General features: G+C 33.4%; 1 protein-coding gene across 2 annotated transcripts in view; it reads left to right on the top strand.

Moving 5' to 3' along the window:
- The window catches only part of LOC110642452 (pentatricopeptide repeat-containing protein At2g41720), a 62,000-nt gene extending 44,185 nt beyond the window's left edge, over positions 1–17,815 (top strand). Inside the window, exons 9-10 of one of the 2 annotated variants that reach the window (XM_021794531.2) lie at positions 2,488–2,608; positions 17,180–17,815. In XM_021794531.2, the coding sequence (XP_021650223.2) occupies positions 2,488–2,608; positions 17,180–17,229 (171 nt within the window). In that variant the 3' untranslated portion in view covers positions 17,230–17,815. The remainder of the gene's footprint in view (positions 1–2,487; positions 2,609–17,179) is intronic. The other variant, XM_021794532.2, reaches the window with a different exon arrangement.
- Positions 17,816–18,633: the final 818 nt, after the last annotated feature.

Here is an 18,633-nt window from a genome sequence, read left to right as displayed (position 1 = left end):
TCGGGTTCGCAGTTCCAGAATCCATGACACAAGAAGTAGAACCATCAGCTAAAGTAACAGTAGAGGAATTGAGATTAGACTGAAAAGCAGATAGAAGACTAGAATTACCTGTCATGTGATCTATCGCACCAGAATCAATAACCCATTTGGATAAGGAAGACACAAGACATGTAGTGGATTTACCTGACTCAGTGATTGCAGTGACAGGAGAACTGGTAGGCTTTAGAGATGCCTGATATTGGGAAAACTGTGCAAAATCCTCTGCAGATATCAAAATAGTTTTCTCAGAGGAAGATACTGTAGAATCCTCTGCTGCTATATTTGCCATCTGTGATCGCTGATTTTTCTCTGAAGTTGCGGACAATTATATTTTGTATAGCTAGGCTCATGGCAATAGTAACAAATGACTCCTCTCGAGTCCTGATTAGAACTAGCCTCTCCATTACGCTGATTACTTCTGTTTGCCTGTAATTCCTCCTCTACTTCCTCTTCTATTACCCTGTTGTCCATTTGGATTACGGCTAATAAGAGCACTACTGGCAGGCTGTGAAGATTGGGTACTCTCTGTACGAAGGACCCGTGTAAACGTTTCATGCAAAGAGGAAATCTCAGAACTGGAGAGAATATGAGATTTAGCAATCTCATACTCTGAAGTAAGGCCTGCAAGAAAACTCATAACAGCCAGTTGCTCCCGTTGGGCCTGCTGAACTTTCACATTAGGATTAAAAGGCAACAATACATTAAGTTCCTTATATGCCCGTTTAAAATCTATAAAATAAGCCGTGAGAGACTTATCATCTTTCTCAGTACGGTAGAATGCCTTACAAACATCATAAATACGGGAGATATTCCCTTTACAAACATCATAACCGAAACGCTAATCCAAAGTGCTTAAAGCTACAAAATAATCCAAAATCACAAATCAAGCAAATACCGAAATAGGATCTAAGAGCCAAACCTCAGAAGTCCTTTAATGGTATACTGGATCAGGCAACAGCACACAGTGGTGGAATGAGGGGGTTGAGGCGACGCTGACGATGTTGATCGGAGTCGAAACGGCCGGTCGGCGGCTAAGGTCTCTTCTGAGCTGGATGGTGAGAACAAATAGTCACCCTAGATAGATGACCTGCTTTGATACCATGTAGAAAGAGATGATTCTCCTTTATTTCAATTAATCTGTACATGGGTGTATATATATATACAATTGATTCCTATAATTGCGTTCTACTAATTAGGAAGAAATCCTAAATAAGAAATCCTAAATAGGAATACAGAATACAGAATATACAGAGAAATAATATAGTGATTGACTTTCCATAATATTAACCACTCCAACTGTATTTCCTAAATATTCGCCCCATTCTATTGAGCAGCCACTGTCCACCTATTTTCTTGATCCTTGAGTCTTCTAGAATACACCTTCCATTCCCTTTTTGCTCTACCTCTTCCTTCAGCCAGCATCTGGTGCGTATCAGAAACTCATAAGTGGTTTGAACCCTAAATTGAAAAAGTAAAAAAGGGAGAATCTATGTTTGATAACTTAAAGTATACATTGGTTTATAAAATTTGTAGTACTTGCTATTAACTCTACGCTGAGAGTCCTTGTTTCGGTGCTTTCGTGCTAGAGAATTGTGAGCTTTTTTATTTAAATCATGGACTTCTTGCTCCAGGCCATTCATAACCCAAGTATCACATGTTTAAAGTTACATGAACACATCTTCAAATGAGTTCTTGAACTGTTGGTTGCTATCATAACATTCTATAAAGAATCCAAGGACTGGTCTGGGGGAAAAAAATCATATTTTTGGTTTGTTGGTTGCTGACGCCTATGGCCATTCCAATTTTTTAAGATCGTGTTTTGTAGGGAGGAAATAGCGGAAAGGTAATGGAAGTCATTATTTCACTATAAATGGAATGTCTAATTTTTTTTTTCTCAATTATTCTTGAAAACAGATATAAGACATGATGTTGGCGTAAATTTATAGAGAGTCCAAAGGCAGGGCCCGTTTGATTTTCATCAAACATTTCCCATGGACTTCATAAATCCATGGCAATCAAAAAGCCTCCATAAATTTAACCATGAAGTTCATTAATGCATGTTAATCAAAAGGCACTTCGTAACATAAAGAGTTGAAACTTGAAGGTTATCTAAGAGAGGGAAGAGAAAACGGCTGAAATTGAAGCATGAGAATGAGAGTGAGAAAAAGCAAAAGAGGAAACCGTAATTGATTGCAATGGTTTCAAGAACCTTTATATCTCTTATCATGATGCCACATGGCGAGAAAGTGAGAACTCACTTTAGCAATAAAAAAGAACCCCTTAGCAGCATGGTGTCAACCTCTGTTAGAGTTCAGCTTTATATTATTTATATAGAAATAGATAGATGTATTGGGCAATAAAACATGCTGATATGCCCTTGTCTGAATTGTTATTTGAGTTCTTTTAATTGTACAAGAATGGAAAAACTCAGCAAATTTGACAATGCAGGTATTGGAATGGATGGTGGATGCTGGAATTCAACCTTCAAATGGGATGTATCATGATATATTCTCCTATGTGCAAAAAAGTGGTGGGCCTGAATGTGCTGCTATCATTCAAGAAAGAGTTGGTATTGCAGAGTCTCATCTCCCTTGCAATAGAATTATATTAATTCAGATTTCATGGTTTTATTTATTATGCACACAATTCTATCCAGCTAGCCACCCCATCCTCCATTAATGTACCATTGTTGTGGGCTTCGTTGGGTTTCCTTTTGGTTACTGCTGCATATAGTTGGACAACTATGGCTATATTTCTATGGTTGGTAGGAAAATGACCAAGATATCCTCCTACCTTTTAAAGGCTTTAGGAATTTAAATTTTTCCCCTAAAACTTTGTTTATATCATGATGACACAACCCAGATTCTCACATGGAAGTTTATGGACAAGACTAGAAGGGAACGTTTTTAACCCTTGGAATAGGGTATAATGGTGCTAAATGTTATTCGAATTCGGAAAGTTAGACCAAATTTAATTTGGGAAGATAATTATACTTGTTGGAAGGTCAAAGACATAAGAATAAATATAGTTCTTAGACAGGTTGAGGACCATCTTAGGAGAAATGAATATTTCAAGGCGAATAACACCTTAAATATATTGCAGAGAGCTTTCTGCCAAGTTCAAAATGTACCAGTTTATCATCAAGATAGCTTGGTAGGATCATCTTCCAAGAGTGACACCCTTTTGAAAGTTTTTGAACTTGGAAGAGATTGCATTATAGGAGAATTATTTTTTTTTTCATAGACTTTTAGGAAGGGTCTCTTGAGCTTGTTTGAATAGTCCTGATCAGTTTCTGAGAACATATAGGAAGTCATAACCCTAAAATTCTTGGGATTTAATCTTGAAATCTGTTTTTCAAAAGTAATAGTAAAACTTAAGGAGAGTTCAAACTCTCAATAGTCCTTGTGGATTGACTTCATTTGAGCATTTGCATAATGAATTGGAGTCATGCTAGAGATGGTTGCCCAACTGCTTGAATAGTGTGTAATTGTTCACTTTTTCAGCAGTGATTTTCCTCATCTTTTTTTCCCCCTCAATTTTGCTCTGCTTAACTTCTATTATTTCAAATTTCAAGTCCAAATTTTTTTTTTCCACAAAGAAATTTGAAAAATTCCTATTATTCTATCTTTTGGTTTTGATACCCTTCAGGGGAGCATGTTCATATAGTGGCGAAATTAAGAGTTACTTAAGGATATTTTTAGGATTTTCTCTTTGTTTTTTAATTTCTTTCAACTTTCCGTATTTTTTGGGATAATGAAGTTAGTAACAAAGTCCAAACGTTCTTTTTTCTTTGGAAAATAATTCTTAAATTCATTGCCTAAGAGTCAATCCTTTAAATGTCTAGAATAATCTTCAATAAACCAATTTAGAGAATTAAGGCGATCAACAATATAATTTAACAATCCTACTTCTAAATACTTACATATTAGTGATCAAGATAAAGTAGTTAGAATGAGAAAAATATCTGGTCATTTCGGTGTTGGGCAAATGCACCAAGCATTTCATAAAAGTTAAAAATGTAAAACTCAAGTTCTTGATATAAGGAAAAAATTTGAATTCAATATCTTCATGGGAAAGCCTTCTCAGTCTTTTGATGCTAGCAATTTAGTTAATATTTGTGAAATTCTTTGTTTCATACACGGCAAAAATAAGATACTGCAATCTAAGAGTTGTTGCACTTAACTTCCGTAAACAACACCCCCCCCCCCCCTCTCTCTCTTTGTCTACTTTAATTTAAAGCTAAACCTTAAAGCCTTTTTTTTTTTTTTTGCACTTTGATTAGAAGACATAAATGATAAACATTGTTGAAATTAGAGAAAATTAAGTGTTTCTATTTGTATTTCACTGTACAAATTGATTTACAATTATTCTAATTTATACACAAAGACTAAAATCTAAATAGGAAAAAAATAAAGGCTGATAAATACAAATATTCCTAAGTTACAGCTAATGCACTAATTAAGAGATTTCTAATTTACAGCTAATGCACTAATTAAAGGATTCTAATGCTCCCTCTCAAGTTGGTTTATGTCTATTGCATATGCCCAACTCGCAAACTAGGGTATGAAACACCTTACAACTTAATCCCTTTGTAAACACATCAACTAACTGATCTTGCGAACCCACGTAGAAGACACTGAACGAACCATCCACAATTTTTCCTTTTATGATGTGTTTATCAATCTCTATATGCTTGGTTCGATAATACTGAACTGGATTGTGAACTATACTGATGGCAGCTTTGTTATCACAAAATAAAGACAAACCACTAGCTTCTACCAGTTCTAATTCCTCCAACTTCCGCAACCACAGTAACTCATAGATACCTTGAGCCATTGCTCTGAATTCAGCCTTTGCACTGGATCTAGCTGTCTCATTCTGCTTCTTACTTCTTTAGGTAACTAGATTATCACCAATAAAAGTACAATATCCTAATGTTGATCTCTTATCATTAAGAGATTCAGCCCAATCTGCATCTATAAAGGCCTTAATCTGAAGGTGGCCATGCTTTGAGAACATAAGTTCTTTCCTAGGTGCAGATTTTAAGCATCGTAAGATGCGGAAAACAGCCTTCAAATGAGATTCGCGAGGATCATGCATATATTGGCTCACTAAACTCACTGCATATGCTATGTTTGGTCTAGTGTGTGAAAGATAAATCAGTCTACCAATCAATCTCTGATATCTCCCTATATCTATTAATTTTCCAACTCTAGCTTGCAATTTATGATTTGTTTCAATGGGAAGACTCTGTTGGTTTACAGCTCAACATTCTTGTTTTTTTCAACATATCCAGAATATACTTCTTTGGAGAAATAAAAATTTCTTTATCTGATCTGGCAACCTTTATTTCAAGAAAATACTTTAGCTTTCTCAAATCTTTGATTTAAAACTCTTATGCTAGCCGCTTCTTTAGATGAGCTATTTCTTCCTTATCATCACCAGTTACTACAATATCATCCATAGACAATAAGTAGTGTGATTTTATCTCTACAATGTTTTATAAATAAGGTGTGATCAGCATTACTTTGGTAGTATCCAAAGGAAGTCATTGTTTTACTAAACTTGTCAAACCATTCCCTAGGTGACTGTTTTAAACCATACAAAGCCGCCTTCAATCTGCATACTTTTATTCTGATTTTTTCATCCTCAAACCCTGGAGGAATTTTCATATACACTTCTTCTTCTAAGTCACTATATGGAAAGACATTTTTTATATCAAACTATTGTAGGCTCCACTAAAGATTTGCTGCACATGATAGTAAAATTCTGATGGTATTCATTTTAGCAACAGGAGCAAAGGTTCCTTGGTAATCTACCCCATATGTCTGTGAGAAGCCTTTTGCTACCAACCTGGTCTTATACCTTTCAATTGAACCATCTGCTCTATGCTTCACAATGAACACCCATTTGCATCCAACTGGCTTCTTTTTCAGTGGGAGAGTTTCTATGTCTCATTTTTTGCCAAAGCTTTCATCTCCACCATGGCTGCCTTTCATTTTGGATCAAGACATGCTTTCTTCCAATATTGTGGGATAGAAACAACGGAAACAGATAATAGAAAGGCTCTATAGGATGGAGACAAAGAATCATAGGAAATGAAGTTAGAGATGGGATATTTAGTACAGGTTCTAACACATTTTCTAAGAGCAATAGGAATATCAAGATCATTATTAGAAGAGGGAAGAGCAGACTGAGACTCATCAGGAACCAAAGGAGACTCATCACATACCTTAGGATGTCTAGGAATTGAATCCAAAGTTTCCAATTGATCGGCAGTCTTCTGCTTGATGGCTATATTTGTCTTGTTACGCCGAGTATATAATCTCAAATTTGGCCTATTTAGTCTCCCTTGAGATTTAGGTGACTATCCTTGAGTATCATTGTTGGGTCTAAGCTCAAAATTTAGATTGTGAAAATGAAGATCAGGAGAGGATGAAGATGAAGGGAATGACACCTCTTCCTTCCTAAACTTCCATTAAAGAGGTGGATGAAAATAATATTCAAATTCTCTGAAGGTAACATCCATGCTCACAAAATATTTTCGTGTAGGTGGGTGATAACACCTATACTACTTCTGAGTATTGGAATAACCAACAAAGACACATTTGAGGGCCCGAGGTTCTAACTTCCCACTATTAAGTTTATGAACAAAGCAAACACATCCAAAGACTTTTAGAGGGAAAATATATGAATTTTTACTTTGCAAAACCTCTAAAGGACTCTTGAAACTCCAATGTCTGAAGGGGCATCCTGTTAATAAGATAGGCAGCAAAAAGAATAGCATCCTCTCAGTAAGGTTTAGGAATATTCATGATAAACATAAGAGACTTAGCAACTTCAAGTAAGTGTCTATTTTTCCTCTCAGATACTCCATTTTGTGGACTAGTGTTAACCTAACTAGTTTGATGTAAAATCCTATGAGATTTCAAATACTCTTGAAAGACGTCATTCATATATTCTATACTATTATCAGTTCTCAGTATTTTAATATGGACATCGAACTGTGTTTTAATCATTTTGTGAAACTGCTGAAAATAAGAAAAAAAACTTCATTTTTTCCTTTCATTAAATATACCTAAGTTAACCTACTGCAACAATCAATAAAGGTCACAAATCATCTATAATCCGATAAAGATATAGTTTGAGTAGGCTAATCATAAAATGAACTAAACCTTATTATTTATTGCAGTATAAGATTGTCTAATATGTTTAGCAAACTCACAAGCATCACATACTAACAATTCAGTTTTGCATTGCTTAAATAAAAAAGGGTAAAGTTTCTCTTAACACAGTAAATCAAGGATGTCCTAGTCTCCTATGCCATTGAATAATTTCTTCCTCAGCACCCTTAGATTGCACCAACATAGCCTGGCCAACATAGTCATTTAGTAGATATAGCCCATCTTGCAATCTACCATTGCTAATCGTTCTTCCTGTTATCAATTCCTGAAAAATGCAGTGAGTGGGAAAAAAATTCAATTTTGCAGTTGAGAGCTTTTGTGATAGAATTGACAGATAGAAGGTTAATAGTTTCTGCATATGAAAAACAGAAATGAGACTTATAATAGTAGTGCTTTTAATAGAATTTGTTCCGGAAACATTAGATAAAGATTCATCTGCAGTGCGGACTTTTTCTTTGCCTAAACATGGAGAATAGGATATGAAATTATTTGAAGAGTCTATCATATGCTTGTTTGCTCCAGAATCTGTAACCCAAAAAGAATTATTAAGATTGCCAAGAAGAGCATTACCTGAGTTGACGAAGTTGGAAGAGGCAACTATAGTTGATTGCGATTCAAGTTGTGATAGCAATCGCCTTAAAGTTTGTACCTCTTCAGTGGAAAACATCCCAGTAGTAGCAGTATCTTCAGAGGGATCTAAAGCCTTAGATACATTAGCTTGTGATCTAGCGCAGCTCATTCTTTTTCCTCCACGTCCTTTGGCTGGGCGACCATGTAGTTTCCAACAGTGTTCCTTAGTATGCTTGGTTTTTCCGCAATAGTCGCAATGGAGCTAATCCTTATTTGATGGACCATGTGATTGTTCTCGTGAAGAATTAGCAATTAGCCCTGCCTTATCAACAGACACAAAATGAACTATGACACTCCTTCTACTCTCCTCCTGCTGAACATAAGAGTATGTCTGTCTCAAGGTAGGTAAAGGATCCTTCTCAAGTACTTGGCCTCGAATCTGATCATATTCCCCATTTAACCCAGTAAGAAAATTATAGATCTGCTTTTTCTCAATCAGTTTTTGGAACTTACCTGCATCATCTGGACATGAAGCTTGAAAGTCCTGGTAGAAATCTAGTTCCTGCCGTAGAACACTCAATTCTGCATAATACTGAGCAACAGTTATTTCATCCTGTTTCAAATCACGAACCTTATTTCTAAGCTCATACACTTGTGCATTGTTTCCAACTTGAGAATAAGTCTGAGAGATTGCACCCCCAATGGTAGCTGCACTATCCAGTAGCAAATATTCATGAGCTATATGAGGTTGCATGGAATTGATGAGCCATGACATAACAAGAGAGTTCTTTGATTCCCACTTATTGTAGATAGAATTCGCAGTTTCTGGTTTTTTCTTACTTCCAGTGATATACCCCAGTAGTCCTCTAGCTTGAATGAATAACAGACATGATCTAGACCATGCCAAAAATTCATTCCATCCAATTTTACGAGATTAATTTGTAAAGAGGGGTTATCACTAATAAAATCCGCCTTTTTTTTTTGAGATTTCCTTCTTCCCATCAACCATTTAAATAAAAATAAAGACAAATACTGTGTTAAAGAGAAACCCAAAAAATAAAAGTGCAAACTAGCTGAGGGAAACAGGTGGATCAGGGGCGCAAAAAGTAAGGAAGATGGCGGCAAGGAGAAACGGCCAGAAAAACTGACCGGAAATGGCTTCACGCGAAGGCGCGTGTTACTGGGGGCGCACCCTTCTGATAGCGTGTGACGTGCCTTACCGGATGACGGCGATACTTCGAGCGAGCGCCGGTGACCTGCTGTTCTTCCTCCTTGGGTGGGCGGTGACACTCACCTCCCTCAATAGACCTGCCTTTTAGGCTTACCCACACAAACCCTAACTTTTTTGGTACTTTTCACGCTAAGAATAGTTGGCTTAGCTTTGATACCATATTGAAATTAGAGAAAATTAAGTTTTTCTATTTGTATTTCATTGTACAAATGGATTTATAATTATTCTAATTTATACACAAAGACTAAAATCTAAATAGGAAAACAATAAAGGCTAATAAATAGAAATATTCCTTATTTACAGCTAATGCACTAATTAAGGGATTCGTAATTTTCAGCTAATGCTTTAATTAAAGGATTCTAACAAACATTTATAAAAGTATATACCTTAGCTGTGAATGATCGTTTACTAATCTTCTGTAGTAGCTTCAGCTTATCTACAAGATCATCACCAACATCAATTTATATTATAAAGATTCATAATATCTCCTTTTAGACTATTATGGAGAGTATCAAAATACATATTAACAAGAACTCAAAGAAAAACTTGAAAGAAACTCTAATATTAGTTTTGCTCCTTTTGCTCAAATAAGGAGTTATATTTGGATAAAACTTAACAATTCTTGACCTGAACATTGTTAGCTGAAAAGCAAAAATAATTGTTCACATGGAAATAGTAGGCAATTGGTGTCTTTAGTGTTGTTTTCCTATTTCTTACAAGGACAATAATTTACATGAATCTTGTCTTATATATAAGATAGGGCACATTTTTTTTCTTTGACAAAAGATCAATTTGCGTTATAATATTAGCAATAAGGTTTAATTAAACCCAAATGGCAAAATTCAAGTCAATTAGACTTTAAAGTTAGCACAATTGTCAAAAGGCCCCAATTACCCCGAACGTTTGTGATACAAAAAGTCAATTGTATTATAAAGTTAGCAAAAGTAGTCAATCGATCCCAATTTCAATTCCCTGGAATGTGTGATACAAACACTAAAATAGCGAGTAAATGAATACAAAATATTGGTATTTTCCAATTATCTCCCTATGAATACCAAAACATAAAAAATCTTTGATTGCTACTTCTCTTTGTCATCCTTTGAAAAATCTTAAGGCTTGTTTATTTGTGGAAAATAGTTTTCTGTTTTCCATTTTTTTAAAAAAACTCCAATGTTCGTTTTCTATAAAAAACAAGGAAAAAAGGGGAAACATTTTCACCTATAATTAAACAAGGAAAAAAGGGAAAACATGTTCACGTACAAATAATAGAAAATGAGATAAAAAAATTATTTATATATTTCATAATTAAAAAATATAATATTATAAAATGTATTTGAAACTTAATTTATTTTTAATATTTGTTATTCATTTATTTTATGATAATATGATTATATCATTATAAATAATTTTTTTTTTATAAACAATTACTCAATTTGTAATTATAAAAAATTATAGTATAATTTTAGTTGCAAAAAAGTTATTGTTTGTAGTTTGGAAAATATAATTTTTGTTATAAAGGAAAACAGTGGAAAACAATTTAAAGCTTTCCCAATCTTAAATTTTGGAAAACTGGAAAACTAATTTTTCTATTCTACACAGAGAAAACTGACACCTGTGACCACGAAAGCTCTGTTTTTTTAGTTTTCTTAGAAAACTTTTGTAGAAAATTACTCCAATTTTTTATAAGTGAATAGGTCCAAAGCTTTTCAATTTCTCATTATAGCCGCGTTTGCTAGCTCTGCTTTCTTTCTTACACAAACGTTTTCTCATCTCTCTTAAAGACCCATTTATTCTCTCTCTAAGAACTTAAATCAAAACCCACAAAACCCCCCAACCAAAATCATCACGGCCAAATCCAATGACGGTAACTCAATAGATACAAGAGATCGAATAATCTTTACAATCTGCTACTTTTACCCATTTTTTGATGGAATCCAATATGGCAAATATGTGATAACCCAATTCTCTCCCAGTTAAGATCTGTTTCAATCTTTGATGCTAATTTTGTAGATAATGACAACTCTAATAGAAACTATCAAAATTTATAACAAAAAGGTGGTAGAATTGAAATTTTTAGACTTCCCATTCAAGGAGTTGTCCATCTTGATTGTCCATTTAGCCTTAAGGTTCGACCCCACTCATTGAGGAAGAAGAAAGGCACTCTAGTTCCATATGTATATGTAGGGAGAGAGAGACGGGTAAAGGTGGGGATAGTTGATGAGGGGAGAAGGTTGGACTTTGGGATGGGGCAAGACTGTATGAGTAGTTAACGAGGGTGGTTGTAATGGTGGTGGTGGTTGTAAAGGGGGTTGGTGAAGATAGGAAGGAAAGGGGTAATTGGAGAGAGCATGAAATGCGTGATTAAATTGTAAAACACCAGAATTTTCTAGAATTTTTTATTCATTTTAGAGTGCTTGTATCACGCTTCTAGGAAATTGGAGTCAATTGGCCACTTTTGCCAAGTTTAGAGTTTAGTTAACCCAACCTGTTGGGTTTAATAGAATCTTGTTGACCAGATTAAGGGCAAATTGACCTTTTGTTCGTTTTTCTTCACATTAAAGTAGTTCCAATAGATGCAACTTTAATTTTATTGGATGCTCCTTTAATTTTATTGGATGCTCTATGAAAAGTGAGTCCTCATTTATTTATGTTGAGCTTGACATCATAGACGAAATTTTTAATCACTTCATTTCTAAGTGTTCAACAAGGATTTCCATTCTATGTTCTTTGGATTGGAGCATCTTTATTAGTTTATCTACATATTGTTCTCTATGACTCGAGAGTGTCATGTCCTTTATGAAACGTGTCCATTTGGAAACAAAAAGATCTTTGGACCAATGAGAAATGCATAGTTTGGATTGTAAGCTACTTTCTCCTGAACAACTTAAAAGAACTCAATATGAAGAGCTTTGTTAATTAACTTTGTCTAATATTTTTCACCTAACTAAGATCTTGATTATTGACTTTTTGAGATTAAATGAGTTATTTAAGTGAAAAAGAAAGGACATTCCATATCTAACAAGTATATTGAATCTTAAAATCGTCGTCACACTCCATTAATGTGCTAACAATCTAAAAGGATAGAAGGACAATTTGTTCCTTAAATTTGGCATGGAGACTCAATTAAACACAACCATTTTTTCGGTTAATTTTACCTTAAACTTGTCAAAATGTCTCTGTTGAGTTTTTAGAAAGAAAGAAAAAAAGGGAGGGAAAGGGAGAGAATTGGAATTAATCTCAAAGGATTACATTTTCATTTTCTTGTCCTTAGCATAATACATAAGGCTCCATATTTATAATGGAAGATACGAGATATATGGCATTTCTTAAATCACTCCTTAATACAAGCAATCGCACAAATCAATTGCATGATTTTCTTATAACCCTTGATGAGATTTTTGCTGAAGTTATGGATATCTCGACAAGAATGAGAATTTGGGAGAAAAATAACTTTGGGACTCAAACCCTTGGCTAAAATGAAGAAGAATGAGAATATGGCCGAAAAATAGCTGCACTCAAACCCTAGGCTCTGATGAAGGAGAAGAAGAAATAGGGACTTCAACCCTAGACTCTCAAATCATGAAGAAAGAAAAGTAAAGGAAGATGAATAGGTTGGGACTAAAACCTATAGCTTTGGAACTCAAATCCTGAAAAAGGAAAATACCTTTTAGGACTTAAACCCATAACTTTGTGAAGAAGGAGGGCAATAAGAAAGAAAAAAGAAGTAAAGGAAGATGAATAGCTTAGGACTAAAACCTATAGCTTTGGAACTCAAATCCTAAAAAAGGAAAATAGCTTTTAGGACCCAATCCCATAGCTTTGTGAAGAAGGAGGATAATAAGAAAGAAAAAACCCTAAATTTTTTTGCAGATTCTGATACCATGTTGAGTTTTAGAAAGAAAGAAGAAAAGAGAGAGAAAATGAGAGAATTGAAATGAACCTCAAAGGATTACATTTTTATTTTCTTGTCCTTAGCATAATATATAAGAGTCCATATTTATAATGGAAGATACAAGATATATAGCATTCCTTAAATCACTCCTTAATACAAGCACTAATTAAGCTAATCAATTGCATTATTTTCTCATAAGCATATCCCGTAAATTAAAGTAAAATCTCATCAAATTCCAATAGTCTCAATTTGACACAAATCTGAAATGTGAGAAACACGTGCAATAAAGGATCATGTGAGGTGTTGGTAGCTATTTATGGTATTTTATTCGTTGATATTTTATATAAATAATTTCTAATATTTTTTAAGAGTTTTTTAATACTTCTATAAAGAAAATGTTTTCAAAAAATATATATTTTTGATGTTGGAGTTGTTAAATATTTATTGAATTTGTTTTCCAATTTTAAGGTGAGATTGAGTAAAAAATGAAAATTTTCAATTGAAATCAGTCTATCTTAAATATATAAATGTTATTAAGGACATATATGAGGGGGAGGTCACAAGTGTGAGAACTGTGGGAGACTACGCACCATTGCTTATGGTTCAGACTATGCACTTTGTAGAGATGGTAGATTGGTTCCCTCCATTTTGTCCAATAATCTCTTTATTTTAGACAAGGAGATGTTTCATAGAGGATGTGAAAATCAATGAAATTATTCTTAAGCCTAATTGATAAGGATCCTAGTCTAAATTTCAAATATGAAAATAAGATTTGGAAGAAGACAACAAAGCATAGAAAACAACACTTTGCAGATAAGCTAACTAAGATACTCTAGTGTAGAAAAGATGATATGAAAGTGGATATTCTTGGTGATCACAAATGAAGTGATTACCATTGGGTAGAAGTTTTTAGAGGTAAGATATAATTTTTTAAGTAATAGGTACATAGGTGTCTTATTTGGAAATAGGGTTTTCAGGGGGGTTAAGGTTTTTGAAGGTTTTAAAACCTCCAAAATCCCTACTTTTTTAACCCACCAAATTGGTAGGTTAGAGAGATTTTAATACCTTACTTTTCATTACCTTACTTAACTTTAAAAGACCTCCATGTGCCTCTCCCAAATAGAGTGTAAAAATGTTATGCATGATGTTAGCCATAGCATGAATTATTGAGGAATTGCCTTTCTTAGAACATTCAATGTAATTAAATTTTTATCTACATGAATTGACTTAATGTCGTGTTGGGAGGAAAGAGCTTACTTTGTTTTACTTGTAAAGGTTAGATTCTTGTGAATTATTACCCTTGTAGCCACTTGGGTAATAAAATTAGAGACATAGATAATCTACTATTTGCATTTAAACAATTATTTTTTGCTTTTGAGCTAGCAAACATTAGTAGGAACACTAGCTGTTGTATTTCCTCTGTAAATTGCTCCTTATTTGAGTGAATGAAACAAAAATAATATTATAGGTTTTTTTTAAGCCTTTATTTGTGAGTTTTTGCTACTATATACCTTAGTACTCTCCTTAACTATCTAAAAGAAGAAGCGTTTGTAGGTCTTGGTAATTAGGAGAAAATAGAAAGGGCATGCATGAAACAAAAGATCCTTCAAATCAAATTTGTGGTGTTGGTGATGAGCTTAGACAGAAGTTAAAGCTTTTGTTGTTGGACTACTGTTCATGGTAAGATGTGTCTTCCAATCAAAGTGCTCAAATAAATTGGCTTTGAGGTCTAGCTTTAATGAAACTAGACAATAAGGGTTAAGTGCAAATCTTAGACTGTGGGATCTTATTTTGCCTTGCATGAACAAAAAATTTCATAAATATTAACCAAATTGTCTAGGATTAAAAATTTGAGAAGCTTTATAATGAAGATATAAAATTCAAAAATTTCTCAAATTAAAAAAAAAAGAGTTTAATTGTTTTCACTCAAGGTTGTCAAGCTCGCTTTTTTAACCTAGAATTGGAGAAGGGGCTATAAAATCGAACAGTAAAATTATGCGATTTTACAACTTATTTAAATTACCTTTTAAAAAAAATCATATTTATATAAATACATAAATAAACTTTCATATGCACTTAGGCATAAGAGGTTATAAAAAGCTTTCTAATATATTGTTAAGTTTTATATTTAAATTATTTTAGTTTTAAACGAAATATTTTTTTCACCAAGTTATCAATATGAGAATAATTAAAATTATACACACACGCACACATACATATATATATATATATATATATATATATATATATATATATATATATATATATATACATAAACTTCATATTTGAAAGTATGATTCCAAGTTTTTAACTTTGAGAAAATGTAAATACAAATAATGGAAATATTTGATGAATAATATATAGAAATTGGATCATATTTATTATAATTGAGGTGTAACAGAGTTGTTCAAAAAATAATAGTTATTACTTATTTAAAAACTTAAAAAATTCTAGAATTTATTTTAAAATAAACAAATGATAATGATTTTGATAAATTAAACGGAAATATTTTTAGTTGTAAAATTTTAAATCTATAAAATTGTAAAAGCGTATAATCGTAAACTTGTAAAATTGTGTTGTTTTTAATATGATTTTACTTGATTGTAATTTAACATATGTTTTGACTCGTTTTGGTAATTCTAACTCATAAAATCGTATGAGTTAACTCGCAATTTGAACAATTATTCACTTTTTTGAAAAGCTTGGTGCGTTTGCTTGACACCTACATAACCAATGATTATCCTCATTTTGATTATTTTCATCTTGATCGGTACATGTTGAAATCAAGGGCCAAGGAGTGTTGATTAATACACAAACAAGTCTCCGTTCTAAGTTGGGCTTGAAATTGGCCTCTCCATTAGTTTGGTTTGCCAACACTTTTATGCCTTTTATTTTTCTTGTATACTATCTATGTGGGACTTGTTCCAACATTGCGATTAAGGATCCAATAGTAGGATTTTAAAATTTTATTGATTAATTATCTGTTTTTTAATTAAAAGTTATTATAGATACATAAAGAATTGACTCTTAGGCAGGGTGAATTTGAGAATTACTTTCTCGTAATTCTCAATAAAAGAAAACATTGGGTTTTTTAGTTAGCTCTTATTATCTCAAAGAATACGAGAAGTTGAAAGAAATTAGAAAACAAAGAAAAAAAAATTCCTAATGAGGAGAAAAAAAATTCCTAAGTAGCTCTTTGGTAGCAGGTTCCCCTGAATGGTATCAGAGCCTAAGTTTTTAATTTTTTTGTGAAAGTGGAGTAAAATGAAAGGAATGCACTACTTATGCACTTGGTCAACTAGCACTACTCTTCCTTGTGTGATTCAGCTCAATGATACAATAGATTTTGGCAACACAATACTTCCACAATATTCAGGACAAAATATTTGTGTTTTTAATTGGGCTTGTGAATGCATATCGCTAAACTCAATATCTGAATCTTGTACATTGAAGACCTTCAAACATCACTAACATAAAACCAAATTTCTTTTGGAAATTATATATGAAAATAAAAAGGATGCAAAGCCTATTTGTGCATCCAATTTGTGTGTTTTTGTCTATATAGATTATAGTCGAACCAGATTTGATGAATTAATGTAGCATATATCTAGTCATATTATCTCCTTGAAGGATCTAACTTGGAGCTGTGATTGTCATCAAATAAAATTTTTACCTGTCACATATATAAATGGCCTTTTCTTTTCTAGCAGACTAGATTGCATTGTTAAGTTGAAGAGCAACTCCTAAACAAGGAGAACAAACGGTTTTATCATTTTAATTGAAAGTTTAGGTAGATTATAATTTTAGCGTATTGCACACCAGTATTTCATTTAGCGTATTGTATGATAGTATTGCTCTAAGCATGGTCTGAGTTCTTATCAATGCTAAAACAGGGGGAGCAAGGGTTATAAGGTGTTGGTCTGTTCAAAGACTAGGCAGATTAGAGTTGCATTGAAGTATTTCATGAAATTTTACAACATGATACTGTTGCCTCAATAATATGGGATTTTTACCAATTTTTGGAGAACTGCAAAGAGCATAAGACTTTTCTTTTCATAATTTTTAAAGCATCAACCTATAACTGCTATACATGTAGTTAGAGGTAGCCCTGAATCCTTGTGCTGTGCTCCTTTCAGCACCAGTCCTTCGATGGTTCATAATATGCAATTACATATTTACACTCCTGTAATGGTATATTAAATCTATTTGGAGATTGATTTTGGAAAATAGTTTGAAGCTTTATCTGGTTCTGATGCCTTGCAGAATCACTAAGAAGAAAATGTGAGAATCAAAATTTCTCTGCCAAGGTGTGATTCTCATTTTTCTAGCTTTGTACTGGTCAAATGGGACAGTAACGTAGAAGCTATAACCTGCAAGAACGGTTTCTGCCACTCGTATAACCAGGGTAAAACTTGCCTTGTGTGATACAGTGAAAATGGAGCTCAGGACTGGGGTGCCAAATTCCTTCATATAACGTCAGTTACTGCAGGTGTAATTAGACGTCTGGACTATGCTTACTAGGAATTTGCACATGTGGGCAGGTGTTTTGCTTGCGTGGTCCACGCCTCACTTCCATCAATACTGATGCAGTTCAAGTTAGCACAAGCTTGGGAAATGATTAGGAAGACGATTTTTGTTCCAATTAGGGATGTAATCTTGAGGTAATATTTTGCCGCTGCTCCAGGTGAAATATTCGGAGCAAATGCTTAAGTTGATAATCTACTAGTCTCAGTTAGAAATGGATATTTTAGCTGCAATGGCTGGAGTGGAAATCTTGGGTTGTCTTTAGATCAAATCATGGGATAGAATTCAATTTCATTAGTATAATTCATTTAAGATGTTTGGAATATTTCTTTATTAATAATTTAGTGAGTTAATGAAAGGCCTATGTTCTCTTTATAGAGAGAATTTTTCCCTGGCCGTGAAACAAATTCTCTATTCACATTTTCAATCGATTCATATCTTTGTCTGTTAACAGTGAATGAGGCAATTAGGGATAGAATTCAATTATAGTTTGAAATACAATTGTGGTAATGTCTGTTACTCGAGCTAACAAACCCGACATGTACAGAGGACTTAAGAAGCCGAAGAAAGAGGTGCACTGTCAAAATGCGCATCCCTTGAAACCGACTTTTTGTTAGCACGCGTGGAATGGTTGATTGGTTGCTGGATTATGCCAGTATACTTGGGTAAATTATGAGCTTGAGTAAAAAGAACATATAAATAGGCTAAGTGGCTCTCCAATTCGCGCCATGTGTAGGCAATTTCAAGAGGCACTAAAATTAACGTATTCTTAAAGTCATTTGAAATTCGAATAACTAAAGCATGGACAAGAAAGAAACCCAAGTGGCACGGTTGTTGAACACAAATGATAAAGATATCCACTCTAAAGCACGACCCATAATTCATACATTGAGTAGGTGGCAATTGATAAAAGAAAGGAATACACACTTCTCTAGATCCAGAGATTATATGGTCTCAGTGCACTGTGTCACAAGTGTAATTTAGTTTTTGCTTTTTTTTTTTTTTTAACAAGTATGATTTAGTTTTTGTTTTTTTTTTTTAAATATGATCTGGTGCACCAGATCAACCAAATCACAATACGTGTGATATTATTGTTTACATCATAATTTAATTTTAATATTTTTAGACTATAGTTAATTAATGAGTTTAAAATATTAAATTAAATTGCTAATTTAATGTGATCAAGCCAATAG

This window comes from Hevea brasiliensis, chromosome 5 (genome assembly GCF_030052815.1).
Source record: "Hevea brasiliensis isolate MT/VB/25A 57/8 chromosome 5, ASM3005281v1, whole genome shotgun sequence".
Taxonomy (NCBI): Eukaryota; Viridiplantae; Streptophyta; class Magnoliopsida; order Malpighiales; family Euphorbiaceae; genus Hevea; species Hevea brasiliensis.
This window is presented reverse-complemented; position numbering and strand designations above follow the sequence as displayed.